Genomic DNA, 27,879 nt, shown 5'->3' on the forward strand with positions numbered 1-27,879 from the left:
TAACGCTGACGTCGCAGAAAGACCCACTCCTGTGTATGCCTCCACGAGTGCCCAAGACAAGACAGCTTCCTCAAAAGGTAAAAACGCCGTACAACCAAGGCCTCCTACCCACTTCCAGGTATTTTACCCAAGAGAAATGGAAACACAGGTCCACAGAAAGACTTTTTTAAAAAATATTTATTTATTTATCTATTTAAGAATGAGAGAGAGAGAGAACACAAGCAGGGAGGAGGGGCTGAGGGAGAGGGAAAAGCAGATTCTACCCACTGAGCCCGATGCAGGCCTCGATCCCAGGACACTGAGCCAAAAGCAGAGGCTTAGCCAGTGGAGCCACTCAGGTACCCCAAAGACTTTTTAAAAGGGATTTATCTGTTTGAGAGAGAGAGAGCACGCATGAGCAGGAAGAGGGGCAGAGGGAGAGGCAGAGAAGCTGAGTCCCCAGGGGCCAAGCCCAATGCGGGCCGATCTCACAACCCTAAGATCATGACCCTGAGATCATGAGCTGATCTGAAATCGAGAGTCGGATGCCCAACTGTGCCACCAGGTGCCCCCACACAAAGACTTTTATAGGAATATTCAAGGCAGTTTTATTCACTAAATCTCAAAACCAGAAACAGCTCAGATGTCCCACAAGAACCCAAGTGTCCTTTGGGATCCTCGGAGGATACCTCCCACCGGCCAGCTGGGCCTCCCAACCTACCCACCAGTGTCCAAGAGGATAAACAGCTTATGGTGTATGGGTACAAACTTATACTACTCCTCAATGGGAGGAGGCAACCACTGGTACACGCAGCCACGGGGAGGACTCTCAAAAGCAGTGTGCAAAGCGGAAAGACGCCGGGCACGAAAGACCACGACCTGTATGGTTTTATTTATGTGAAATTCCTGGTAAAACAAAGAACCGTGATAGAAATCAGATGAGTGGCTACCTGAGCCCAGGGAAGAAAGGGTAAAGGATCGCCTGCGAGGGGCTGGAGGGAACTTTCTGGGTTCTTGGAGCCGTGCTGTAGCTTGAGCTGGGACAGGGGCAGCCTGGGGTTTTCATCATGTCAACAGCTGTAGAACCGTATGCAGTATGTGAAGTTTCTGGTATTTACTGTATGTGCATCAAATCCCAATCAAGCAGGGGTTTTGTTCTGTTTTGTGTTTAATGCGAGGGCTGCTGTGGGCCTGAAGGAGACCCCAGGTGAGGGGCCTCCGCTAGAGGCCTTTCCCGCGGGCACCGGCTTTGGAAAAGGAGGGAGGGTCTCCTGCTCTCCTGGGCGCCAGGGCAGCCCTGACCCCGGGCTGAGGGGAGCCTCCTCCCCAACCCGGGCAGCGCCGCAGCCACCGCGCCCCCCACCGGGCCCACCGCGGAGGCCACCAGGGCAGCCCGCGGTGGGGCGCGCTCCCCGGTGGCCGGCAGGTGGTGCTCGCGCTCCCGCACCGGCTCCTGCACGCGCACCGGCTCCTGCACGTGCACCGGTTCCTGCACGCGCACCGGCTCCTGCACACGCACCCGCTCCTGCACATGCACCCACTGCTGCACGCGCACCCGCTCCTGCACGCGCTCCCGCACCCACTGCTGCACACGCACCCGCTCCTGCACATGCACCCACTCCTGCACGCGCTCCCGCACCCGTTCCTGCACATGCACCCACTGCTGCACGCGCACCCGCTCCTGCACGCGCTCCCGCACCCACTGCTGCACGCGCACCCGCTCCTGCACATGCACCCACTCCTGCACGCGCACCCGCTCCTGCACGCGCTCCCGCACCCACTGCTGCACGCGCACCCGCTCCTGCACATGCACCCGCTCCTGCACGCGCTCCCGCACCCGTTCCTGCACATGCACCCACTGCTGCACGCGCACCCGCTCCTGCACATGCACCCACTCCTGCACGCGCACCCGCTCCTGCACATGCACCCACTCCTGCACGCGCACCCGCTCCTGCACGCGCTCCCGCACCCACTGCTGCACGCGCACCCGCTCCTGCACATGCACCCGCTCCTGCACGCGCTCCCGCACCCACTGCTGCACGCGCACCCGCTCCTGCACGCGCTCCCGCACCCGCTCTGCACATGCACCCGCCCCCGCCGCCGCCCCCACCGAGGACCCGGTGTCCCAGCAGGCTCCCGGGCCCAAGATGCCCTCGGCCGGGGCGGCGGAACGCGGGAGGTGAGCGGCGCCCGCCGCGGAGTGCGTGCAGGGGGCGGGGGCGGGGGCGGCTGCGCCCGGGTTGGGGGGGTCCCGGCCTCCGCTCGCTGCTGCGGCAGGGCCGGCGGAGAGACGCGCGGCGCCCCTTCCTGCGAGCCGGCCTCGGGCTCAGCCGCTCCCCGCCCGCAGGGACCCGAGGGCTCGCTGTGAAGGACGCAGCGGGCCGGCCTGGAGCGACCTCCGCGCAGCGCGGCGCCGGGCGGGGCTGCCGTGCCAAGGCCCGGGGGCCCCCGCCGCCGCAGCCCCCGCGGGGACCCAGGGCGCGCCCCGGCCCGCCCTCCCCGCCCGGCGCCCTGCGCGGAGCCGAGGCCCGGCCCCCAGAGCGGCTGCGCGGAGGGCCCGCCGCACCCCTGCCCCCCCGGGTCCGCCGGCCGGGCGCACCCCAAGCGCGGGCCTCGCGGGGGCGACGCCGTCAGCGCCGCAGGTGCAGCCCGAGGCCGCCGCCGGTGAGTGGGTCCGGGCGGCTCGGGGGGCCTGGCGGGGGGCGGGGCGCGGGCTGCCGAGGCGGCGGGACCTCCGGAGGGGAGAGGCTGGGGGGCTGGGCGCCCGGATGCAGGCCCGGGCCTCCCGCGGGCCTCCTGGGCTCCTGGGCCTCGGCCCGGCCCCCTCCGCTCCGCTCCCGAACGACGGAATCAAATGCCGCGGCCCCGGCCCCGGCCCCAGCGCGGAGCAGGGCGTCCGGGGGGGCGCGGCCGGCGGTGGACTCCGCGCACAGTGCTCGCCGGGGCCGCTGCTGCGGGGGGGGGGGGGGCAGGGACGAGGCTGCCGGTGCGGGAGGGCGGGGCGCGGACGCCGACCGCGGGGCGGGGGGACTGCAGGCGGCCCCGGCCCGAAGGAGGGGAGGCGCCGCCGCCGCGGCAGGTGCGCTCAGGGGAGCCCCCGGGCCGGGGCCGGGGTTCGCGGCGGGACGTGGCCCGAGAGGAGAGCGCCCCGCGTCCTAGCGGAGATGCCTCCGGCCCCTGCCCCTGCCCCTGCCCCTGCCCCTGCCCCTGCCCCTGGCCCTGGCCCTGCCCCTGCGCGGCTCCGCTCCAGCAGCCCCCGCCCTGCGCCCTCGGCACCTGCTCCATCCCCGGAGGCGGAGGCGCAGAAGGGCCAACCCTGGGGCCGCCTCCCTCCCCGTCAGGACGGAGTTTAAGTTTGAAGGGACAGACATTCCTTGGAGGAAGCCCCCGCACCAGGCGCCCCGGCCGTGACCCCAGGCCCACCCCACCCCCATCTCCGCCATCTCCCCATGCTCCCATCTCCCCATCACCCATCTACCCATCCCTCCATCTACTCTATCCCCCATCTACCCCATCCCCCACCCCCATCTACCCAATCTCCCCACCCCCATCTCCCCACCCCCATCTACCCCATCCACCATCTACCCCATCCACCATCTACCCATCACCCCATCCCCCATCTCCCCATCCCCCATCTCCCCATCCCACATCTACCCCATCCCCCACCCCCATCCCCCATCTACCCATCACCCCATCCCCGTCTCCCCCATCCCCATCTCCCATCTTCCCCATCCCCCATCTCCCCCATCACCCCATCCCACATCTACCCCATCCCCCACCCCCATCTCCCCATCCCCCATCCCCACCCTGGGGCGGGCTGCCCAGCCGTGGCCGTGGGGCTGGGCCTCCACGCAGGTGGCCCCTCCCCCTCACACACCTGGACTGGAGGTCCAGCCCTGCGCCGGCCTGCCCTTGGGTCTTTCTTGAGAACCTCCTGTGAGGTCCAATGCCCTGTTAGGTTGTCACCTCCTCTGGGGAACCTCCGACTCTGTCGTTGACCCTGGACTCAGAGTAGCCCCAACAGGTGACCTAGAGGGGCTGAGATAGATAGGAACGGATCCCAGACAGAGTTGGGGTGGGGGTGCGGGTGCGGATCTCAACGGGACCAGGCTGAGAAGCTCTCAGGAGGCGCCAGGGGTGGGTGCGCACGAAGCCCAGGGTTCTGTAGAAGTGAGACTGCTGAGGACTTCTAGGGGCTCTCAGCGGCTGAAGCACAAAAAATAACGAGAGAAGCCGTTAGGTTTGTTTTTCACGTTGTCTTCACAACAGCTAACTTCATCTTACAGATCGAGTACTCTTTTGCCACGAGCAAGTGACAGCAAGGATTTGAAGCGGCCTACGGCGGCGCCAGAGAGGGTTTCAACCCTTATGCGAGAAGCATATCCAGCAAAGGAAGCAGCATGAGCAAAGACGCTGTGGTGAGAAGAGGGTGAGAAAAGAGTAATGTGTCTGCAGGCCAAGTTCTACAGGCACAGAGGTGAGGGTGGGGCAGGGGAGGACCGGCGGGCCTCAGGGTGGACGTGGTCCTCAGGGTGGGAGGGTGGGAGAGGGGCTGACCCCCACCCCCACCCCAGAGAAATGAATGCTGGGCTCTGGCTGCAGCAGGAGGGCGGATGCAGTTAGGGGAGGGAAAGGACAGCTGGGTGCCATCTACTCTAGATCTTGTCTCCATATTTTCCTTATTATGCATTCACAGAAAATGATTCCTTTCTGTATGACACATGGGGGTAAAATGGGAAGAGGCTGTTTGTAGCTAAAGGCAACCAACCCTGGGGTTCCAGCCACCTGCGGTCCCTGCACAGCCACCCCTGGGGCCGAGGAATCTCAGGTAGCATATACCCCAGTCACAACGGACCCAGCTTGGGACAGGAGAGGACCAAGCACAAGAGGTGGATTTAAGAAATGCTTAGAGGGGTACCTGACTGGCTCCTTTGGCTCAGCATGCGACTCTTCATTGTGGGCTCATGGATTTAGTGAGTTCAAGCCCCACCTTGGGTGTAGAGATTACTTTTTTTTAAAAAAAAGGGAAAGAAAGAAAAAAAATGATTAGAAAGCAAAGTTAGTATCATTTAGTGAAGGGGTGAAGAAGGAAGATGACTCCTAGATTTCTGGACCGAATAATCAGACAAACCGTCATTCGCCCACTGCTGCAGGGGATGTGGGGGGCAGGGCTGGTTCATGGGAAAGTGAGGAGTTCTGTTTGGCTGCCCTGTGTTTGAGGTGGGTGCAAAAGCCCCCACAGACAGTGGCTCAGGGCTCTGGAGTCAAACAGACTGGGTCCGACTCCTACATTCATCAACCTACTAGTTCTATCACCTTGGGCAAAAAGCTTGACCTCTTTAAACCTGTTAGTTCATCTATCAAGTAGGAATAGGAATAGAATTTTAGGGTTGTTATAAAATGAGACAATGTGCAGTGTCTGGAACACAATAAGTCTCTAAAAATGGCAACCCTATTATTGTTGTTATTATCTATTATCAGTAAATCTGCAGCTCAGAGAAAAAGCAATGTCAGAAAGTCACCAAATGGAAACTGAATCCATGAGAATAAATGAGATGACCCAGGAAGAGTGTAGATGCTGAGCAGGGTGAAAGTTGAAGACCAGGAGCACCGACATTTCAGAAGTAGGCAGCGGAAGAGGTACCTAAAAGTAAATGGTTAGAGAAGAAGGAAGGAAGCCACCAGAAGCTGGTGTCATGGAAGCCACAAGCAGGAGCCACACAGCTCACCCTGTCTTACTTCCTCCTTCCTAGCAGAACCTCATGTTGTTAGGGGTAAACAGCCTCTGGATTCTGTGCATCTCATAGGAGGCAGCCCGCAGCCCCAGCCCCAAACCAGGAGGTCAGTGGCCACTGATAATCCCAGTGCCCTTGCCAGTGACTGCGGGTGTATGAAGGCGTATTTGATCCCTTTCTGGCCAACAGGACTTGATGGAAAGTCTATTGAGGGACTTCTGGAAAAGATTTCTTTGATTAAAAAAAAGAAAAAAGATGCCCGTGAAAATCAAAGCCACAGTGGGATACCACTTCACACTCACTAGGATGACTAGAATCAAAAAGCCAGATAACATCAAAGGTCGGCCAGGATGTGGAGAATTCAGAACCCTTATACACTGCTAGTGGGATCGTAAAAAGGAACAGCTACTTGGGAAACAATCTTGCAGTTCCTCAAACGATTAAATGTAGAGTTACAATATGACCCAGCAATTCTACTCCTAGGTCTACGCCCAGGAAAATGAAAAAATTATGTCCCACAGAAACTTAGACACAAATGTTTGTGGTAGCACTATGCGAAATAGCCAAAAGGAGGAAACATCTCGAATGTTCATCAGCAGATGAATGGATACACAAAATGTGGTACATCCATGCAATGGACTTGTATTTGGCCATAATAACTAATAAGAACTGATACAGTCTATAACATGAATGAACTTTGAAAACTTTTTTTTTAAGATTTTATTTATTTTATTCATGAGACACACAGAGAGAGGCAGAGACATAGGCAGGGGGAGAAGCAGGCTCCATGCAGGGAGCCTGATGCGGGACTCGATCCCTGGACTCCAAGGTCATGCCCGGAGCCGAAGGCAGGCGCTCAACCCACTGAGCCACCCAGGTGCCCCAGAAAACATTATTTTAAGCAATATAAGCTAACTACAAAAGGCCTCATGCTGGATGATTCTATTCATATGAAAGTCCGCAACAGAAAAATCTACACAGAGAAAGTAGACTAGTGGTTGCTTAGGGCTGCGATGGTGGCAGGAGGATGGGAGATGATGAAGTAAGGGGTATGTGTTTCGTTCTTGAGGGATCAAAATGATCTAGAATTGACAGGGGTGATGGTTGCATATATCTGCGAATATACTAAAAACTATTGAACACTTTTCTTTTTAAGATTTTATTTATTTGAGAGAGAGAGAGAGGAGAGAGACAAGCAGACTCTGTGCTGAGCAGATGCGGGGCGCGATCCCATGACCCTAAGATCATGACCTGAGTCAAAGGCTTAACTGACCGAGCCACCCAGGCAGCCCCGAATTGAATACTGTAAATGAATGAGTTCTTTGTTAATTATGTCTCATTAAAACTGTTTAAAAAGGAACAACCAAAAAGGTGAGTGACCTAGAAATAAACTCTTCCATCCCCAGAGGACTGCAAGGAATCCTGAAGCTGATGGAATCTGGGTGCTGGTGAGGGAATCTCCCCTGAGAATGTATAACCACGGGCCTGCCCTCGTAGAGATTTTCAGCCTGAATTCACATGGCGACGCACCACCTCCCCTAAAAACAAAAACACGAGCCCCAGACTTTTGATGCCCCCAGGCCCCTGACAGAAGCAAGTGTGAATCCCTGTCAGTGGAATTCAGAAAGTTGCCTTCATCACTGGCCCCAAATCATTCACACAGGTTATGTCCAAGGAATACATAAAATAATTTGGTAAATATAGAAGTAAACAAGGCACCATGAGTGAGAACCAGCAGAAGCAAGACAGCAGATTCAAACCTAAAAACACTTTAGATGTTGGAATGACCAGATCTCCAATACCAAATAAGTGTGCTTAATGTAATATAATGAAAGGGGCTTGAGAATATGACACAAGAGCAACAACTGTGGAAAAATCGAACAACTCATAGGAAAGAAAAACATAAAATTGAAATGTAAAATTCAATAGAAAGGTTTAAAAAAGAACAAAAAGATTTTGGGACGTCTGGGGGGGCTCAGTGGTTGGGCATCTACCTTTGGCTCAGGTTGTGATCCTGGAGACCCGGGATCGAGTCCCGCATCGGCCTCCCCACAGGGAGCCCACTTCTCCCTCTGCCTGTGTCTCTGCTTCTCTTTCCCTCTCTCTCTCTCTCTCTGTCTCTCATGGATAAATGAATAAAACCCTTAAAAAAGAGAGAAGAGATAATATTTGGAAAAAATGATGGAAGATTATTTTCTAGTTGGAAAAGGACCGTTGTCCACGTAGTCAGGAAGCCAAAAAAGTTTCCAAATGGGCTAAAAAGAAATGCCACCCAGAATCCTAACATAATGAAACCACAGAACATAGCGTATTAAATATTATGGTAGTGGCCCCTGCTGGCAGCCCTGGGGTGCCCCAGCCCCAGAGGAGCTGCTATGGAAAGGCAACGCCAAGGAGACTGAGAAGGAGCGAGAGAAGGAAGATGACAAGGAGCTGGATGAGGCCATCAGAGAGACTGTGGGGACCTACAGATGTTCTCAGAGAGGGGCCCGTCTACAGCTGGAGCCACTTTTAATCTGTCATCGTGGCCCAACGATTGTACAGATTTTCTAGGGTAGCCTTGTGGGTTGGGACCACTTCCTGCACGATCCCAGTTCTCCCTGTTGTCCTGGAGCCTGAGAAGTCTCAAGTGGAGTAGCAGCAGCTACAGCAGTGGCCGATACTTTGTAGTCCTGACCTAGGGTTCCCAGGAGGCAGGCCGGGGCCTCTACCTTCACTTCCTGGAAAGATCTAGATTGTTACTGCTCTATGACTTGTCTTGGTGGGACAAGTCTGAAAATTCAACAGCATTTGAACTTCTCATTATTTGGATTTTTTTTCAACTTCGGCACGTTGATCTATCTATACCTGGGGGGGATAATTCTCCCCAGTGTCCCACAGAGCCCCCCCGACTTGCAGCTGTGCCCTCCATGCTGTCCCGTTTCTTCTGTCCTCACTTTGATACCAGAGTGCAGCAATGCAGACGGTTACTCCACCGCTGGCCATCCCGCCTCCTTCCCTAAGTAACTCGGTGACGGGAAGATCTAACTATCCCAGGGTGGCACAGGAACTGATGCCATTGGGAAGGGTGTCCCTCTGGCCACTTTTGTTTTTAGGCATGGAGACGTTGGGAAGGGACACGCACACAATATGAAATATGTAATGTGGGCAGCCCGGGTGGCTCGGCGGTTTGGCGTGGCCTTCGGCCCAGGGCCTGATCCTGGGGTCCCGGGATCGAGTCCCACGTCGGGCTCCCCGCATGGAGCCTGCTTCTCCCTCTGCCTGTGTCTCTGCCTCTCTCTCTGTGTCTCTCATGAATAAATAAAAAAAAGTCTTTTTTAAAAATAAATTTTAAAAATAAAAATTTTAAAAAATAAAAATGTATAACCTTAAATATTTCTCATAGAAAATGGGCTCAAAAAATTAATGAGCTCAAAAATAAAGGCTCAAAATTAATGAACTAAGTGTCCATATGAAAAAGTTTGAAATAAAACAGCAAAATAATTTTTCCAAGAAAATAAACAGAAGGAAAAAAAATAAAGGTAAGAAAAATTAATTAAAAGGAGATGAAACAGAAAAAAGATGAACAAAGCCAGAAGTCAATTTTTCAATATAGATTCATAAAATTGACAAAATGCTGGTGGAAAGGATCAAGAAACAAAAAGAAAGCATAAGAAACCAACATTATAGGAATAGAAATGAGTTGAGAATGCAAACCACAAGTTGGAAAAGGATTTTGCCATGTAGGAATATAGAAAGAATTCCTACACAGAGTAAGAAAAAATGATCAGAAGAAGTTCCACAGAAGAAACAAAACTGTTCCACCAACATCTGCAAAGGTGTTCGGCTACATCAGTGATCAGAGAAACACATGTAAAAAACCCACAAGATTCACAAAATCAAAATGGTAGAGTGTCCCAAGCATAAACGAGTGCATGGAGCCGTGGGCACTGAGCCATCTGCTGGCTGCCAGGACCTTTGCAGAACAGCTGGACATTGTGTAATGAGGTTAGAGGGATGCACACCCAAGACCCAGGGATTCCATTTCTAGGAATGTACTTCAGGGACCTGTTGTGTAAGAATGTTTGTAGCAGCATTCGCAGGAAAGGAAGGATTTGTCGACACCTGGAGATGCCCTGGCAGATAAACAACAGTAAGAAGGACGCCTAGATTGCGGTGTAGTCATCCAGTGCCGACCACAGAGCACCGAAGAGGGCCTGCAGCTACGGGACCAGCAGGAAAGCCATTAACAGACTCTTGAGTAAAAGAAACAAGCCACGGGTAAGTTACATGAAGAATCATCCCATCGAGCTAAAATTCAAACACAGAGGGGCGCCTGGGTGGCACAGGCGGTTAAGTGTCCGACTCTTGGTTGAAGCTCAGGTCCTGATCTCGGGTCTTGAGATCAAGCCCCGAGTCGGGCTCCACACTCAGCGTGGAAGTCTGCTTGAGACTCCCTCTCCCTCTGCCCCTCCCCGTACTCTCTCTCCCTCTCTCAAATAAATCTTTTTTTTTTTTAAGATTTTATTTATTTATTCATGAGAGAGACAGAGGCAGAGACACAGGCAGAGGGAGAAGCAGGCTCCATGCAGGGAGCCTGACATGGGACTCGATCCCAGGACCCCAGGATCACACCCTGGGCCGAAGGCAGGCTCCAAACCACTGAGCCACCCAGGGATCCCCTCAAATAAATCTTTCTAAAGTGTACATTTAATTTTTTTAAAGATTTTATTCTTAAATAAATAAATACAGATTTTATTCTTAAGTAATCTCTACACCCAGTGTAGGGCTCAAACTCACAACCCTGAGATCAAGAGTCACATGCTCTATCAACTGAGCCAGCCAGGAGCCCCTCGAAATCTCTTTTAAAAAAATCATAAATAAAATTGAAATACAGCCATAAACCCTGAATTATTTAGGGCATGTTGGTCAGTTTTGTTTTTTTTTTAATTTTTATTTATTTATGATAGTCACAGAGAGAGAGAGAGAGAGAGGCAGAGACACAGGCAGAGGGAGAAGCAGGCTCCATGCACCGGGAGCCCGATGTGGGATTCGATCCCGGGTCTCCAGGATCGCGCCCTAGGCCGAAGGCAGGCGCCAAACCGCTGCGCCACCCAGGGATCCCTGTTGGTCAGTTTTTTTGTGTCAACTTGCCTAAGCGATGATCCCCAGCTGATCAAACACTAAGCTGAATGTTGCCGTGAAGGTATTTTGTAGAAAGTGCACAATCAGGTGACTTTAAATACAGGAGGTTATTCCAGATAATCTATGTAGGCCTGATGGGATCGGTTGAAGGGACTTTAGAATGAACCAAGGTGTTCCTGAATTAGAAACTGCCCTCTGTGGAGGCCGCCTCCCATCCTGCCCCAGCCCTTCCTAAATGCCCTTTAGGTTTCAGATTTGCCTAGCCAGCCCCCCAAATGCATAAGCCAATTCTTTTTTTTTTTTAATTTTTTATTTATTTATGATAGTCATACAGAGAGAAAGAGAGAGAGGCAGAGACACAGGCAGAGGGAGAAGCAGGCTCCATGCACCGGGAGCGCGACGTGGGATTCGATCCCGGGTCTCCAGGATCGCGCCCTGGGCCAAAGGCAGGCGCCAAACCGCTGCGCCACCCAGGGATCCCCATAAGCCAATTCTTAACAAATCTTAGTGCATATCTCCTACTGGTTCTCTTCCTCTGGCTGAACCCTGACTCATACAGATTTTGTTCCTGCAAATGGTTCTAGAGGAACAGGATCTCATGGGTTTTCTGAATAGGGGTTCTGGGTTTTATGGAACTGGTTCCCTAGACGGATTAGATCTGAAGGCACTAATGACTATTTCAAGTGGGAAGGGGGGCACTGGGAGTGCATGGTGTGCTGTGGCATTAGAGGGCCCCCAGGCAAGGCTCTGGGTGACCATGTACATGGTACCTTTGCTGGGCTTCAAATCCCCAGCTCAAGGTCCTCATAAAATGACCTCTGTGTGCCCTCAAAGAGACCCTTATCTCCTCTTACTTGCAGGGCTGAAATTGCTGAAAACCAAACCCACACTCTCATCCTGTGAACTGCTAAATTACAATGCACTTTGAATTCCAGCCTGGAAGGAAAATTAAAGTGAGGGCATGTAACCAGGCTGAGGGGTGCAAGCGCCCCTGGCTCCAGGGCTCCCAACAGACCGGTTCAGCCACTCACTGCTGACAAAATCCAAAGAATCCAAAGACAGAGAGACAATTGGTGGTGAAACAGGAAAGGAATTTATTTCACGGAGGCCAGCAGCGGGAAGACACTGGACTGACGCTGTGGGTACGTGCAGGTGGGCAGGAAAAGTCAGGTCGATCATTGTTTCGGGGACAGTCACTAAGGGTCTTGCTGGCTCAGGGCAGTCCTTATTGCTTGAAGGGGTAGGAAGGTTTGATTCCCATTAAGGGACGCTTTGCCCACAGGGCCTTTTGCCTGAGTTAAGAGATAAGCTGGAAAGAAGAATTAATTAGTTATGGAGTACAGACTAAGGTCAAAATGGAGGAGATTGAAGTTCTCTTTTAGGCATTGCTTGGGAAGGAACGGGTCCTTGTTTGACCTCATCTTACCTCGATTTTTTTTCTAAAGATTTTATTTATTTATTCATGAGGGACAGAGAGGGAAGCAGAGACCCAGGCAGTGGGAGAAGCAGGCTCCCTGCAGGGAACTTGATGGGGGACTCGATCCCAGGACCCCAGGGTCAAGCCCTGAGCCCAAGGCAGACGCTCAACTGCTGAGCCACCCGGGTGTCCCAAACTCATCTTACATCTAAAAGTCAGGATATTCATTCACTGGCTCTGGAAAAAGAATCTGTACAATTCAGTCCGAAAGCTCAAGCAGAGACTGCAAAAGCTATCTTCAAACTCCTTGATGTGTTTAGTTTTTTGTTTGTTTTTGTTTAACAGATTATTTATTCATGAGAGACACAGGGAGAGAGAGAGGCAGAGGCACAGGCAGAGGGAGAAGTAGGCTCCATGCAGGGAGCCCGACATGGGACTCGATCCCGGGACCCAGGGGTCACCCCTGAGCCCAAGGCAGGCACTCATCCGCTGAGGACCCCCCACTCCTGACCCGGCGTCCCTCGAGGTGTTTACTAAGTATCAGGAGGCTCCTTGTCCGCATCTGCTGGAATCCTATTCTGTTGCTTTACGCTCTCATCCCCTCGGCTACGATCTATTCCACTGGAGGACAATAGCTGTTAAGATCAGGTTTTAAGGGCCGCCGGGGGCAGGGGAGCTCAGTGGTTTAGCGCCTGCCTTCGGCCCAGGGCATGATCCTGGAGTCCCAGGATCGAGTCCCACGAGTCCCATGTCGGGCTCCCTGCATGGAGCCTGCTTCTCCCTCTGCCTGGGTCTCTGCCTCTCTCTCTCTCTCTCTATTTCTCTCATGAATAAATAAATAAAATCTTGATATCAGGCTTTAAAATAGCAAAGTCAGGAGCAAACAGTCACCGTCTGTGTTCTTGGGGGAGAGTCGGACTGTTCCTGTTCACCGGAGATGATAGGGAAGTCCTGATGTCTGGCACCTAGGTCCTCTTGGGCAGCGGGCTCTGATTCCTACAGATCTTAGGTCGGGGGCGTAAGAATCCCCACCAGGGGAAAGTATCTCGTGTGCTCAGGCTTCTATAACAAAATACCACAGACTGGGGGAGGGAGGGCTCATAAACAAGAGACATTGATTTCTCACAGTTCTGAAGGCTGAGAAGTCCAAAGTCAAGGTGCCGGCATGGTGAGGGCCCTCTTCCTCCTACTGTGTCCTCACGTGGTGGAAGGGGTGAGGGACTTCTATGGGGTCTCTTTTATAAAAGCACTAATCCCATTCAGAGGGCTCCACCCATGAGGACTCCCTCCCAGAAGCCTCCCCTTTCTGACTCCATCACATTGGTCATTAGTATTTCAGCCGATGAATGGGGTAGGGCACAAACCTTCCGACCATAGCACTCAGTTCTCAGGACCTTCCAAAGGGAAATTTCAGGGTGTGTGAAGGTTGGAGGGAGCGACTGGCGACAATGGGGTCAAACATAGTTTATTTTTGCAGGGAAGTGGGTGGAATGCGTTGAGGATCCAAAGTTCTCAGAAGGGCAAGAGACAGGCTACTGTGCTTGCCCGTGGGCAGGAACTGGTGAGCAGGATGGGGCTGTGAGACCCGTATTTCGAGGCCACCCTAAACCCTATGTGCAGATGTCATATTTAGACACTTAGCAAATATGGTTAGCAGTAACCAGGTCACTCAACAGAGGCCTCAGTTTCCCTATATGTAAAATGGAGATAGGAAGACCCACTGCCCCAGACTGTAGAAAGGATGAAATGAGATATGCACGGGACGCTCCTGCTGCCTCGTGGGCCCATTTTGTGTTTGTATAGACAACTGGACATATTATAATTTACCTATAACAACTAACCGGGATGCCTGGGTGGCTCAGTAGATGAGCATCTGGCTTTGGCTCAGGGTCCTGGGATCGAGTTCTGCATTGGGCTCCCTGCAGGGAGCCTGCTTCTTCCTCTGCCTGTGTTTCTGCTTCTCTCTCTGTGTTTCTCGTGAATAAGTAAATAAAATCTTAAAAAAGCAAAAACAAACGCAACTAAGCAATGCTATTCTCAGCAGATGCAGGTCTGTGGAACCAGAACAGCATCTGAGGCGACCGAGAAGCCATTGGAGGCGCCTGGCACAGGGTCTTGGCCACAGCTGGATCTGAAGATGGCCCTCAGGGTGCTGTGGGGCAGCCTGGGCCTGCTCCGCCTGGTGTGGTGTCTCCTTCCACAGACGGGCTACGTGCACCCGGATGAGTTCTTCCAGTCACCTGAGGTCATGGCAGGTAAGGCCCCTGTGTGCCGTTGGGATAAGTTGCAGCAAAGTCTGGGTGGTTGCCGTTTGGAGAGTCAGTGGGAAGCGGGGAACCACGCCTGTGTGGCTGAGCAGTAAATCCGTGAGCCTCTCCGGAATGAGAACTCGCCCGTGGGGATTTCACATCTCCTTCCTGACCCTGTGACATTGACCCTCTGGATGGGACGAATGAAATGCCGGCCTCTTTGGTGTTTTGCTGCTTGGACCAACAGTGCTGGCTGTTCAGAGTGGATGCTGTTTTGTACTTCTCAGCAAAGAGATTTTAGAGTCGGGCCTCCTGAGTGCTTGGGGACACATACACACGGCTGTGGCCTGAGGTACTGAAATTTGTCTTCTCTAGGTTTGTCTGAGAGCTGAGGGCATCCAGGCCTGGAATGCTCACTGGTTAGAATTTATCTGCCGAAGGGCGTAGGATACAGCCTGAGGGTGGTTGCCAGGGACTGTGAGGCTTTTCAGATGCTGTGGGCACTTGGCTTCCTCCTCATGGTTCAAGATGGCTGCGTTAGCTCCAGCCATCAAGTGTAAAACCAAGTCTTTCCAGCCACTGGAGAGGTGATGGGCGTGAGCCCTACACCCAGCACAGGGCTCAAACTTACAACCCCAAGATCAAGAGTCACATGCTCCTCCAACTGAGCCAGCCGGATGCCCCTTTAAGGGCATATTTTGAATGTCATATACTTTTTGCTCGTTTCCATCCAGTTGGTCAGAATGTATTACATGGACACACCAGCTGCAAAGGAAGCTGAGAAATAGTCTTTATGGCTGACCAAAGGCCCAACTAAATAAATGAAGGAAGGAAGGAAGTGATGGATACTGGGGAGACAGACACGCAGCTGTCTCTGCCATAGGGCTCACAGCTGGGTTTGTTTCTTCAGGTGAAAGTTTGTTTTTTTTTTAAAGATTTATTTTTATTTATTTATGATAGACATAGAGAGAGAGAGAGAGGCAGAGACACAGGCAGAGGGAGAAGCAGGCTCCATGCAGGGAGCCCGACACGGAACTCGATCCCGGGACTCCAGGATCACGCCCTGGGCCAAAGGCAGGCACGAAACCGCTGAGCCACCCAGGGATCCCCCTGCCCTTTTTTTTTTTTTTTTTTAGGTGAAAGGTTTTTAACCTGAGCCAGTAAAAAAAAAAAAAAAAAGCAGCCAGATTGATCTGACCTTGATTTTGTTTCCCTTTCACCTTATTTTTTTAGATTTATTTATTTATTTATTCATTCAATCAATCAATCAGTTATTCATTCATTTCAGAGATAGAGGGTTGAGGGGGAGGGGCAGAGGGAGAGGGAGCCCCAATCTCAAGCAGACTCCCCACTGAAGGCAGAGCCAGAGCTGGGCTCCATCCCAGGACCCTGAGATCATGACCTGAGCCGAAGTCAAGAGTCGGGTGCTTAACTGACTGAGCCACCAGGCGTCCCTCCCTTTCACCTTCTGACATAGAGAAAATGGCCAAGAGGGCGTGGGGATACACAGGAGAAGTAAAGAGCCCCAGGCAGCGGGCAGGGCTCCAAGCCTGAGGTGTGGGGCCTGGAGCTGAGATGCAGATGCCCGATGTCCGCCCCCTGCACACCCTGCCCCCGCCTGCCCCTCAGAGCTCTGAGACACCGCAGCACGCAGGCACAGGCCGGCCCCAGGCTTTTCATTGCGTGACTACCGCCTGAATGCATCCTTCTAAACATCCCACGTGCCACAGACGACACCACAGCCGCTTCTGATCGTAACCGCCATCGCTCGTTCCCTTCCCTGGTCTCACATGCGTGTCCTGGACGACAGCCACCGTCACAGGGATGGGTTTTCGACCCTGACTGTGACTCTGCCTCTGCTCTTGCACCCCAAGGAGAGGACTGGAGCCTCCCCCTGCCGCTCCCCACACCTGGCCCAGGGCACACTGTCCCCTGACTTCCCGGGCGCCGTCCCTCCTGGCCTTGGAAGGCCTGAGCTTCCCTACACTCGCCCATCGCTGCCTAACCAAGCACGTCCGTAATCCAGAAGGCAGGTCCGGGCGCTCGCTCAGGCCACATCTCAGGCTCGAACTCGAGGCCTGGGCGGCGCCAAGCACCCGTCGGGAGGCCACGGGGACTGTGCCGCAGAGCCCGGCCTTCCCTGCTGCTGGGGGCCTGGGGGCCACCCGCGTCCCGCCCGGGCCCCTCGCTCTCCGAGCCAGCAGCACGCTCAGGCCCTCGGGGTTGGGGTCCCGGGTGTCCTCCCTGCCACCAGCTGGGCTCGGGCGGCGGCATCGGGCCCTGGGTCCCTCCCGAGGCGCAGCTCACCGAGCAGGAGGGCCCATCGCCCTCGGGCCCAGGGACCGCCGGGCAGGCCGGGGGGACGCGGCCGCTGCGGCCCGGCTCACTGCGCTTCTCCGTCCACAGAGGACATCCTGGGTGTGGAGGCGGCGCGGCCCTGGGAGTTCCAGGCCGCCAGCTCCTGCCGCTCGCCGCTGCTCCCGCTGCTGACCTCGGGCTGCGCCTTCTGGCTGCTCCGGCTCTGGGGCCGCTGGGGGCTGGGGCCCGGCGCGGCCAGCGGCTACGCGCTGCTGGTGGGCCCGCGGCTCCTGCTCACCGGCCTCTCCTTCGGCCTGGACCTGGCCGTGTACCACCTGGCCCCGCGCTGGGGGGCGGAGCGCTGGCGCGCCCTGGTCCTGCTGGCCGGGTCCTACGTCACCCTGGTCTTCTACACAAGGACCTTCTCCAACGCCATCGAGGGACTGCTCTTTGCGGGGCTGCTGGTCCTGGTGTCCCCCCGCGTGGCTTGGAGCCCCGCACCCCGGAAGCCTGCCCCGGGCCCGCGGTGGTGCAGCTGGCTTCTCGGGGGTGTCGTGGCTGCTGGCTTCTTCAACCGGCCCACGTTTCTGGCCTTTGCTCTGGTCCCGCTCTTCCTCTGGAGCATTTGTACCGCCACCAGGCCTGGCTTCAAGTCGCCGATGAAGGAAGCCCTGGTGCTGCTCCCAGGGGCCACCCTCGTGGCAGCCGTGTTTGTGGCCGTGGACAGCTGGTACTTCTCCAGTCCATCCAGAGCCAGCGCCCTCGTTCTTACACCTGCCAACTTCCTGTACTACAACCTGGATCCTCAAAACCTGGCGAGGCATGGCACACACATGCGGCTCACTCACCTGGCAGTCAATGGTTTCCTGCTCTTCGGGATGCTGCACGCCTGGGCCCTGCAGGCGGCGTGGCAGCAGCTGCAAGCCGGCCTCCAGGCCTTTGCACAGGCGGGCTTCCTGAGGGCTCCGGGGGGCTGGAGCCTGCTGTCTAGCCCCAGGCCCTGCCTCCTGCTCCTCTACTTCACGCCTCTGGCCCTGCTGTCTGCCTTTAGCCACCAGGAGGCCCGGTTCCTGATCCCCCTCCTGGTCCCCCTGGTCCTACTTTGTAGTCCACAGACCCAACCTGTGCCCTGCAAGGGCACTCTGGTCCTCTTCAATGTCCTGGGTGCCCTTCTCTTTGGCTGCCTGCACCAGGGGGGCCTAGTGCCTGGCCTAGGGCACCTGGAGCAGGTGGTCCATGCACCTGCACTCCCAAGCAGGCCCACCCACTACACACTGCTCTTCACGCACACCTACATGCCCCCCCGGCACCTTCTCCACCTCCCAGGCCTGGGCTCGTCCGTGGAGGTGGTGGACATGGGTGGGACCGAGGACTGGGTCCTGTGCCGTGCCCTGAACAACCTCACCAGACAGCCAGCCTGCCAGGTGGCCGGTGGGCCGTGGCTCTGCCGCCTTTTTGTGGTGACCCCTGGCACCACCAGGCCTGCCACAGAGAAGTGTCACTTCCCTCTCAAGAGTGAGACACTCCTGTTTCCCCACCTGACCCTGGAAGACCCTCCAGCCCTGTCCTCTCTGCTGAGTGGGGCTTGGAGGGACCATCTCAGCCTTCACATCTTGGAACTGGGGGCGAAGCCTGACAATGTGACAGAAAAGCCACTGGCCAAGATTCAGCCGTAGGGGAAGGCGCCACTCCACCGCTGTGGGTAGCTGGGCTGGGACACAGCCCTGACTCTCTTCCTTTCCTTTCCCTTCCAGAATTCCCACTACTGCCTCTCCTGTGCATAGGCTTTGGCTGCTCTGCCTTCTGGGTAAGCTGTCACCCTTTCCCCCTAAAGACCAAAGATCTGAGCAGTCACAACCCTGATGAACCCGTGGCCCATGCCCGGTGGCCATGCCCGGTGGCCAGTCCGTGCCTGCCCCGCCCTTTCCAGCCTCCGTGATGTTCCGAGGTGTAACAGCAGCTGTCATGGAGGCAGATCGCTACTGGCGGTCCCGAATGACCTCCCTCAGTCCCCAGGAGGCCTTACCTCTTGCCGCCCGACAACCCTCTGGCGTTCTGGGTGGCCGGGAGGGCGCGGCCGGCGAGGTGCGGTGAGGAGGCTCCGAGGCCTGGGCCCGGGAGCGGAGGAAGGCCCTTCCCCTCCCGAGCCTCAGTGCCTAAGAGCAGCGGCGAGGGCCCGGCGGCTAGCGCTTGGTCGCCTGTGTCGCCGTGCGGCCGTTACCCGGCCCTCCTGCTCCTGGCCTGGGCGCGGGCCGGTTCTGCACCTCGCCGCTGACCTCGGCCTCCGGGCTCAGGGGCCGCTGGGGCCGGGAGCCCGCCCGGGCCCGGGAGGAGGCAGGAGGCGCTGCGGCGTAGTGGGCGGCCTGGGCCCCGACACCTGCTCCCCCCTCGGGGCGCACGGCCGGTCGCCAGCCTCCCTCCACGGGCTGAGAGCGAACCCGCGCTGCCCCCGGTGGGCACCGGCTCCGGACGGGCTGTGGCCTGACGCTGCCCGCGCTCCTCAGCTTCAAGTGCCCCCGCTCCAGAGATTAAGGGGCCCCCAGGCACTGCAGTCCTGAGCTGGGGACCACAGTCCTGCTCCTGCTGCTTGGGTGGGCCCAGCTCCAAGGCTGGCCCTGCCGCTCCTGCCGCTGCAGCCACGCTCAGCTCGCTGCCTCCTCGCGACTCCAACCCCGAGCAACAGGACAATCAGCAATATGTTGGTAAACGGTTAGCACCCCGCTCTCTGGGGGCAGAAACCCCCATCTGTAGCACTGGCTGATTGCCGCGGCCTAAATGCTCCCGCCCTGGCTGATGTCAAGCGGCCAACATGACGTCACTGACCTCCAAGTTGGGAAGAAATGCCAAGAGCTGCTCCCAGGAGCCAGCAGGGGTTGGCCCAGGGCGCCGGGGAGCTCAGCTGGTTAAGCGCCTGCCTTTGGCTCCGGTCATGATCTCCAGGTCCTGGGATCGAGCCCCACATCAGGCTCTCCGCTCAGCGGGGAGTCTGCTGCTCCTTCTCCCTCTGTCCTTACCCGTGCTTGTGCACGCGCTCTAATTAATAAATAAAATCTTTTAAAAAATTCTATAGCACTCACGTCAATTCATTTCTCTCGTGCTTTGTTTCTATGAACGCTCTAATTTGTCTTCCTGTCCCTAGTGCTTAGCATCATCTCTGGCGTACAGTAAGCACTTACTGTTTTCTGCCGCCAAGTGCCATCTTGCAGATGACACCCCAGACTCTAGAGTTCCGAACTCATTGGGGCCTCTTGCCTCTTCCCTCCTCCGGTTGGATCCACACTCTCAGAATTCCCTGGAGGAACTGTTAGTGTTGCAGTCCATGTAGATTGTTGATGGTCTGACCTCTAATAAACGTGTCTATGGAGTATGTAGGTCTATGTAGGGTCAAGGGGTGAATCCGAATTGCCCTGCAAGACAGCAAGATGAGTTGCTCCCCTGCTTTGCTCTCTGGCAGAACTCAAAAGCTTGACAGGCGTGCTGGCAGATTGCCACTGGGGGTGGTGGGAAGACTTTGATGTTTCTTTAGTGACAGGGTGACTGGTGGGACGGCAAGCCCGTGAGGACAATCCCCGGAGGCGTCTCCAATGAAGCAGGAGGCATGCGCGTCACCTGTAGCTGGAGCACAAAGGACCCAGTCTTCTCTCTGCTCTGAGTCCCTCTGCAAAAATGGAGGGAGCTTAGTTCTTGCACACTTCTTCCACGAGACATGAACAACTGCCCCCTTTTCTTGCTTTCTCTCCTTTCTTACCAAAATGACCAGTTTAGGGACGCCCAGGGGGCTCAGTGGTTGAGCGTCTGCCTGCAGCCCAGGGCGTGACCTTGGAGACCCGGGATCAAGTCCCACGTCGGGCTCCCTGCATGGAGCCTGCTTCTCCCTCTGCCTGTGTCTCTGCCTCTTTCATGAATAAATAAAATATTAAAAAAAAAAAAAAAAAAAAAAACGACCAGGTTGTCCAGGAGCTTCATTGCTCCCTATGCCGCTTCCCTTCTTGCCCCTGCCAGTCTGGAAAAAGACCTACAGGTAAGCGTGCTTCCCTGTGTGGAGGGTGGGGAGTCAAGCTGGGGACTGCTGACGCTCTGCAGCTCTGAGCCCCCGAGACCAGCGGGTGGGATGGAGACCAGGGCGGCAGGAAGGCCGGGATGGGCCAGGGGCCTCTGGCTCCTCACTGGCTGCCCCCAAGGAGAATCCAGAGTTGCCTCTGGTCTGGGAGGAGTGTCTGGCCTTTGCCAGAGCAGGGAGGGGGCAGGATGCCAAACCCGGCCTTTGGTCATTAGAAACGGTGGGGCTTCCGGCCTTGCAGGCTGATGCGGCATCAGAGCATAAGAATGAACGTTAGGAAGGTTTTTTTTTGTTTTGTTTTGTTTTGAAGGCTTTATTTATTTATGCATGAGAGACACAGGCAGAGGGAGGAGCAGGCTCCATGCAGGGGGCCCGACGTGGGGCTTGATCCTGGGTCTCCAAGGTCACGCGCTGGGCTGCAGGGGACGCTGAACCGCTGAGCCACCCGGGCTGTCATTTTCTTTCATTTTTTAAGATTGTATTGATCTGCTCATGAGACACAGAGAGGGGCAGCGACGCAGGCCAGGGGGAAGCGGGCTGCACGCAGGGCCCCGACGCGGGGCTCGATCCCGGGTCCCGGATGCACGAGCCGAGCGAAGGCGGGCGTCCGGGTCCGCGGGCTCCACGGTGTCCTCGACGGTGCCCTCGACGATGCCCTCGACGGTGCACGCAGGCGGGGGTCGGAGGCCTCGCGGGCGGTCCTGGCGGGGTCGGAGCCTAGGCCGGGGCCGGGGCCGGGGCGCAGGCGCAGCGCTGTCCGCGGAGGGCGCACGTGCCGCGGCCGGGCAGGTGCGCGGCGTCCTTCGCGCGAGCCCCGGGGGCGGCTCAGGGCGGGGCGCCCGGGCCCCTGCGGCTCCGCGGCGGCGACCCCGGGCGCTCCCGCAGGCCGCGGCGCAGCTCCTGGGTGAAGGCGTCTCGGAAGCGGGCGGCGCGGCGGCCGAGGGAGCCCGCGGGCCCGGCCGCCAGGGCTCGGAGGCGCCGGGCCGCGTCCTGGCCGCGCAGCTGGGCCCGCAGGAGCGCGAAGGCCGTGAGCTGCGCCGCGCGCCGGATGGGCCTCGACTCCGACAGGCGCTCCACCAGCCGCGGGCTGTGCAGCAGGGCGGCCAGCAGCCGCCGCAGGACCATGGCGGGGCGGCCCGGACCCCGCAGCGCGCCGCTCTCGCTTCCGGCCGGCGACGCACGCCGCCGGACCGCGCCCCCCGCGTGACGGCGCTGCTGCTCCGGGATTGGGCCGCGCGGGCCGCCCGCCCTCCGCGCTCCCGCCGCTTCCGCTTCCGGCCTCCGCGCGCTTCCGCTTCCGCCACGGCCGCGGCGGCCTCGGCGTTCCGGGAGCGGCGGCGTCTGCGGGCGGCCCTCCGCACGATGTCCGGCGGCCTTCTGAAGGCGCTGCGCAGCGACTCCTACGTGGAGCTGAGCCAGTACCGGGACCAGCACTTCCGGGTGAGGGAGGCCGAGCGTCGGCTTCTCTGGTCTCGTTCTCCGGCCTCAGGAGACGCGAGGCGGGGCCGCGGCTGACGGGGCGTCGGGCTTGGGGGGGCGGCCCGACGGACGGCGGCCAGGCCTGGCTGCTGGGGCCCCGCGGACGGCCTGCGCCTGCGGCGTGTGGGCGGCGGCGAGGACGCCTGGGAGATGCTTGCACTGGGAAAGGAGGCGCGCGCGGACGGTGGCTGTGAGGGGCGTTCGCGGCCGGCGGGGCGGGCGAAAGGACGTGGGGACGCCGCACTGAGGCCTACAATTTATGGGGCTGACTAGGGGCCCCGCGGTTAGCGCCGCCTGCAGCCCGGGGCGTGACCCCGGGGTCACGGATCTAGTCCCACGTCGGGCCCCCCCGCAGGGAGCCTGCTTCTCCCTCTGCCTGGGGCTCTGCCTCTCTGTCTCTCAGGAATAAGTAAATAAATCTTTAAAAATATATATACGTAGTTTATTAAGGTAGCTTTTTTTTTTTAACTTATTTATGATAGAGAGAGAGCGAGGCAGAGACACAGGCAGAGGGAGAAGCAGGCTCCATGCAGGGAGCCCGATGTGGGATTCGATCCCGGGTCCCCAGGATCGCGCCCTGGGCCAAAGGCAGGCGCCAAACCGCTGCGCCACCCAGGGATCCCTTAAGGTAGCTTTTTTGTGAAGATTTTGTTTATTTGGGAAACAGAGCACAAGAGGGGGAGGGTAGAGGGAGAGCGAGAAGCAGGCTCCCCGCTGAGCAGGGGCCCCAAGAGACCCCGGATTGTGACCTGAGGGCGCCCCGTCCCCCAAGGCCGCCGTTTTCCAAACGCGTACGTATGCCCAGCGGGGGTTTCACTTGGATCACTTTTTGCAGTTGTCACCACTTTAGGAAGTTACACATCACGACCATGTTGAGTTTCAGGCATCTTAGCAGAGTGAAACCGAAGGGTTTCAGCTTTCTGTTATTCACCTGCGCAGTCCAAGGCCCGTAGCGGTATTTAGATGGGAGTAAACCACCCCCCAGAGGGACGCCGAGTTCCCGGGAGACGCCCCCAGGCACCTGGGCCACAGTTGTCTTCAGCGATGGGCTGTCTGTCTGGATTACTCACATGTGTGGGAAAAGTGGAAGGAAAGAGAAGAGGCCTCCTGGTAACTCTAGTAAATCGTTAGCAGCAGTGAGAGAAATAAGGTGAATCTACTTTATGCGTTGTCTCATTGCAAAGTCGTGAAAACTTGTTTTTAATGTAGAGTGACTCTTGCCCGTGGACCTGTTAAGGAACTACGGGATTGAGCATAAGGCTGGCTTGGGGGTGGAGGGGTGGGGTGAGACCGAGTTGGGCTTCCAGCTGCAACAACTGAGTAGCTGTATGACCTTGAACAAGCTGCTTAATTGTCCTAGGTGTAAAATAAGGTCAGTAAATTAGGACCCACCTCATTCACTTTTTTTTTTTTTTTTTAAGATTTTATCTATTTATTCATGAGAGACACACAGGCAGAGGGAGAAGCAGGCTTTCCTGCAGGGAGCCCGATATGGGACGTGATCCCAGGACTCCAGGATCATGCCCTGGGCGGAAGACAGGAGCTAAACCGCTGAGCCCCCCAGGGATCTCCAAATGCAATTTCATACATGGAATGTGGCTCCTTGATTCTCCTTAGAGGAAGACCTGTCTATTTCTTGTGTATGAGATCTTTTATACTCATACTTTTAAACATATTGAGAAGCAGGCTCCCCACTGAGCAGGGAGCCTGACATGGGGCCGTATCCCAGAACCCTGAGATCACAACCTGAGTCAGAGGCAGACGCTTAACCATCTGAGCCACCCAGGCGCCCGTGTATACATACTTTAAAAAAATAACTTGGAGCATACCTTTCACGTTGTTCTGTACCTTTTTTACTACGCTATCTCAGAGATGTTCCTTAGCACGTGAATGTACACTTTTCTTGGTGCTGCATAGTTTTGTATTTATTGACATACTATAATTTATTTCATCATTTTCCTTTTGATGTGAGTTTAGATGGTTTTCTCTATCCCTCCATTCTGCCGCTGAATGAGATCCATTAATCTGAGCCGTGTGCAACAAAGCTTTCAGAGACGAGTAATGCAAAGTCTTGTTCTAAGAATGAAGATTATATACAGAGCAGTAAATGAAGAAGCGAGGCCTCTTGGGAAAGTGCTCTAGGGGCCTGCGTGGATCTATTCAGCTACTTTCCAAACTGGAATATACTGTATGGTTGATGTTAGAGCCTTAACCTGAGAGCATGTCAGTGGGTAGGCCTTCTATTTAGTTAGCATCTGTTCTCCCAATGTGGAGGCTAGAAGTGAAGGTCTGAGGATTACCAACTGGTTTCTGTGCATGTGTGTAAAATACCATACCTAGCCCATGATGAGCCCCGGGGGATTGTCAGTTGTATTCCTGTCTGTAGCTTCATCTTGTCTTCCAAATTAGGAAGCCTGTCAATGTAAGCTCTAGTTTTTAGTGATCACTACATTTTCTCCTAAATTCACAAAAATATATGAGCATCTAAACCATCTAAGCAGTTATTGTGAACATCCTCTATGAAAATATTATAAGGGATACTGTATCTCTGAAAATACATTTATTTTTCACTTTAAAAAAAGTCCTTTCTTAGTATATTGGTTCAAGGTTCAGAAGTTAAACTCGAGCACAAGAGGAGGTTCTGGTGCTGAGGATACCGAATGTGCGGAGAAAAGGCATGCCCTTTTGCATGGCAGTATGGCACGGGAGGGGACCTACACGCAACATGACTCTTAAGCAGTGGCTTTCTCCTGAAAGCAGTCTGGACATGCATCTGGACATGCAGAAGTGCTTCATAGAATGTGACTACCTTTTTCTTTTTGGTAAAGGATTTGCGGTAGATTGGGATGATGAGAGAAGCTGATTCCCAAATCAGAATTAATTATACTTTTAGTCATCCTTGGGAATACTATTTAAGCAGGATTCTTCTTAGATTGTGTTGCTTAATTTTTTCTCTATTTGACATTCCAGGGTGACAATGAAGAACAGGAAAAATTACTGAAGAAGAGCTGTACATTGTATGTTGGAAATCTTTCCTTTTACACAACTGAGGAACAAATCTATGAACTCTTCAGCAAAAGTGGTGACATAAAGAAAATTATTATGGGCTTGGATAAGATGAAGAAAACAGCATGTGGGTTCTGCTTTGTGGAGTATCCTTCCTGTGTGTCTGGCTTAGCCATTGTATGAGGGTGGGGCCAGAAGTGGCTAGTCACCTGTTTAAAAAAATGAGTGAGGCCATCTAATCAGTGTCCCTATCCTCTCCCTCTCCTTCCTTCATCTGTCTCTTACCTTCTGCCCCATGTGTCTACACTCTTGTGTTGTGAAAGCTAATATTTATATTCTGTTCTGAACTCCATGCTTGGTTTATTATTGATTCTTTAAGAAACGGTGTTTTGAAAATGTATGTTCATGATATTTATAGAAGTACAAAAGGGTTTAGTGAAAACAAAATCTCTGTACCTTTCTAAACCTAGATAGTTACCAGTCTCGGTATCTTTCCAGAAGTGATCCTATGGATGCGTGGTGGCATAGTACATGCACGGTTTTTTCCCCCATCTTGGAGATTGTTTTATGTTAGCATGTGTAGGTCTACCTATTTTTTTAAATGGCTGTATGGTATTTCATTACGTAGATGTATACAGCTTGATTTTTTTTTTTTTTTTTTTTACAGCTTGATTTTATATAAGGTCAAAACCAAACTATTCTCTTCCTGGAAATTCTGTAAATATTAGACCTGGATTTTTTGTTTGGGGCTTTTTTCTCCTGATATTTTTTTTGGCCATATTGTTTTATATTTTGAGAGATTTCCCAGACCTCATCTGACATGTTTAAAAATTGGGGGGGGTGCCCAAATTACCTGGATATTTGGGGGGGAGAAGGTTGTATTTGTGCTGTAAATTTTCCTTTAATGTCTGGATTTCCTATCGTAGTTAGGGAAAAGAAAACTAATTTGAGGGCCCTGGGCAGATCTCTCAAGTTGCTGCCTTGCCTTTGGGATATGTGGTTTTCCCAGATGCCAGAATGAAAAAGAGATTCTATTTTGACTTATTAACATTGAAGACACTGCTATATGGGGTTCCTCTAGACTTCTCAAAACTCTGTCATTTATTTTTATTTGCTTGGGTCTAAGTGCATTTTTGCTAGCAGGTTGTCTTCCCACATACAGACCTTTAATTTAACCCTATTTGCTGGGACGCCTGGTGGCTCAGCGGCTGTCTGCCTTCGGCTCAGGGTGTGACCCCGGGGTCCCAGGATCGAGTCCCACATCAGACTCCCTGCATGCAGCCTGCTTCTCCCTCTGCCTGTGTCTCTGCCTCTCTCTGTTTCTCATGAATAAATAAATAAGGTCTTTAAACAAAAACAAACAAATCCTATTTGCTGTCTCACACCTTCGTCATCAATTTTGAATTAAAAGCCTCATCTCATGCACTTGCTTTCTTCTTCTTTAAGCACCTTGAAGAATATTTCAAACTGACTTTGTGTTATAAAACGGTTGACACTCTGACATGGCGTTTCTTGAATCTCTAGTTTGCTGATGGCCTCTTTTATTCTTTGGGTATTTGTACCTATTCTGTCATTTTACTGGGGTCTGGAAAAGGAAACCAGAAATGTGTTTGCTCTGTCAGCTTGAACTGGAAGCCCTACTTTCGAACCTATTCCAGACTTTGGATTTTGATGTGTGATTTCTGGGCTCTGCAAGCTTCTTCCATTTTCCCTTCAGACACAGGGAACAAGAGTGCCCAGATTTTACCTTTGCCTCAGGTGGCAATAAGATAAACTTTCACAGGGTACAGAGAGAACGGTGAGAATACAAAAAGCAAAGGAAATCTGCCTTTTAGGTAATAGTCTCTGAGAACTGGAATGCTTGCTTTTGCATTTGTCTTGTGTGTCAGAGATCCACAATCATAATAGCAAATGGTTGCCAAAAGAAAGGCTGCCATTGCTAGTGTTTTTTTCTTTGCCTTTTTATCGTGTCATTCATCCAGCAAAAAATTATTAAATGCCTACTGCGTGCTACGTATTGTGTAGGTGTTGGGGCACTGGAATTTCAGCAAGTGCTTCCCTACCTGTGTAATTGAAGACATAGGGGAAAAAATCTAGATCCGCATTTCCCTGAACCCAGCTAATGATCACAATTGCTTATGGAGTTTTTTTTTTCTTAATATCACCCCAAAGAAAGATGGAGCGGATCTAGTTAAATGGGTTTGAGAACAATTAACCTGAGTGACATGATACTGAGTCTTTCCTTTTAATGAACTGCAATGGCAATTCCATATGCACTGTAACTTTCTTTTTTTATTAAGGTTATTGAATATACAGTTCAAATTTGGATGCTTTTGTTTCCTTGGATAAGAAGTTTGCAGTTTGTGCTCTAAACATATTTATATTTTACAAGATTGCTGAGGAAAATCACAGTCAGCAGCCATGGATAAATCATAGTTGACTCCGTCAGTGCCTCCAGACCAACCTCAAACAGGCTTGTGCAAACCCGAGTTACTGTCCTTGAAATCCATCTGGTTGGGTTCTTTTTTGTAC

At 54.3% G+C, this 27,879-nt stretch overlaps 3 protein-coding genes across 25 annotated transcripts in view; 2 read left to right on the plus strand and 1 right to left on the minus strand.

The window, feature by feature from the left end:
- The first annotated feature begins 2,018 nt into the window (after nucleotides 1-2,018).
- PIGZ (phosphatidylinositol glycan anchor biosynthesis class Z (Gwada blood group)) lies at nucleotides 2,019-19,867 on the plus strand. 15 transcript variants are annotated; one of them, XM_077883941.1, is made up of 6 exons: nucleotides 2,626-2,643; nucleotides 4,266-4,456; nucleotides 5,461-9,974; nucleotides 11,699-11,980; nucleotides 14,300-14,510; nucleotides 16,911-19,867. In XM_077883941.1, exons 5-6 carry the CDS (start codon nucleotides 14,300-14,302, stop codon nucleotides 18,476-18,478), a joined length of 1,779 nt encoding a protein of 592 aa, XP_077740067.1. In that variant the 5' UTR covers nucleotides 2,626-2,643; nucleotides 4,266-4,456; nucleotides 5,461-9,974; nucleotides 11,699-11,980; the 3' UTR covers nucleotides 18,479-19,867. The 15 variants fall into 15 exon arrangements, 14 of the variants coding, with proteins under 14 accessions (XP_077740059.1, XP_077740058.1, XP_077740061.1 ...); XR_013372293.1 differs by lacking the exons at nucleotides 5,461-9,974; nucleotides 11,699-11,980 and having other exon boundaries at nucleotides 2,529-2,643; nucleotides 4,266-4,397; nucleotides 14,297-14,510; nucleotides 16,911-18,609; nucleotides 19,307-19,867; XM_077883943.1 differs by lacking the exon at nucleotides 11,699-11,980 and having other exon boundaries at nucleotides 14,297-14,510.
- A 17-nt stretch (nucleotides 19,868-19,884) lies between these two features.
- NCBP2AS2 (NCBP2 antisense 2 (head to head)) lies at nucleotides 19,885-22,341 on the minus strand. Its single transcript, XM_077883952.1, has one exon. The coding sequence runs from the start codon at nucleotides 21,985-21,987 to the stop codon at nucleotides 21,688-21,690; it is 300 nt and encodes a 99-aa protein (XP_077740078.1). The 5' UTR covers nucleotides 21,988-22,341; the 3' UTR covers nucleotides 19,885-21,687.
- Nucleotides 22,143-27,879, plus strand: part of NCBP2 (nuclear cap binding protein subunit 2) — a 32,241-nt gene continuing 26,504 nt past the window's right edge. For all 9 annotated transcript variants that reach the window (XR_013372296.1, XR_013372294.1, XR_013372295.1 and 6 more), the window contains exons 1-2: nucleotides 22,143-22,302; nucleotides 25,312-25,493. Coding sequence is in view for 6 of the 9 variants with exons in the window: in XM_077883950.1 (XP_077740076.1) it covers nucleotides 22,225-22,302; nucleotides 25,312-25,493 (260 nt within the window). In the remaining 3 variants the exon portion in view is untranslated. The remainder of the gene's footprint in view (nucleotides 22,303-25,311; nucleotides 25,494-27,879) is intronic.

The sequence above is a fragment of the Canis aureus genome, chromosome 35, assembly GCF_053574225.1.
Source record: "Canis aureus isolate CA01 chromosome 35, VMU_Caureus_v.1.0, whole genome shotgun sequence".
In the NCBI taxonomy this organism is placed as follows: domain Eukaryota; kingdom Metazoa; phylum Chordata; class Mammalia; order Carnivora; family Canidae; genus Canis; species Canis aureus.

Coding starts and splice junctions, on each gene's coding strand:
- PIGZ (XM_077883933.1), top strand. Junction 14,511..16,910: donor GTCACCTGAGGTCATGGCAG/GTAAGGCCCCTG, acceptor CTCCGTCCACAG/AGGACATCCTGGGTGTGGAG.
- NCBP2AS2 (XM_077883952.1), bottom strand. CDS start 21,987: ATGGTCCTGCGGCGGCTGCTGGCCGCCCTGCTGCACAGCCCGCGGCTG.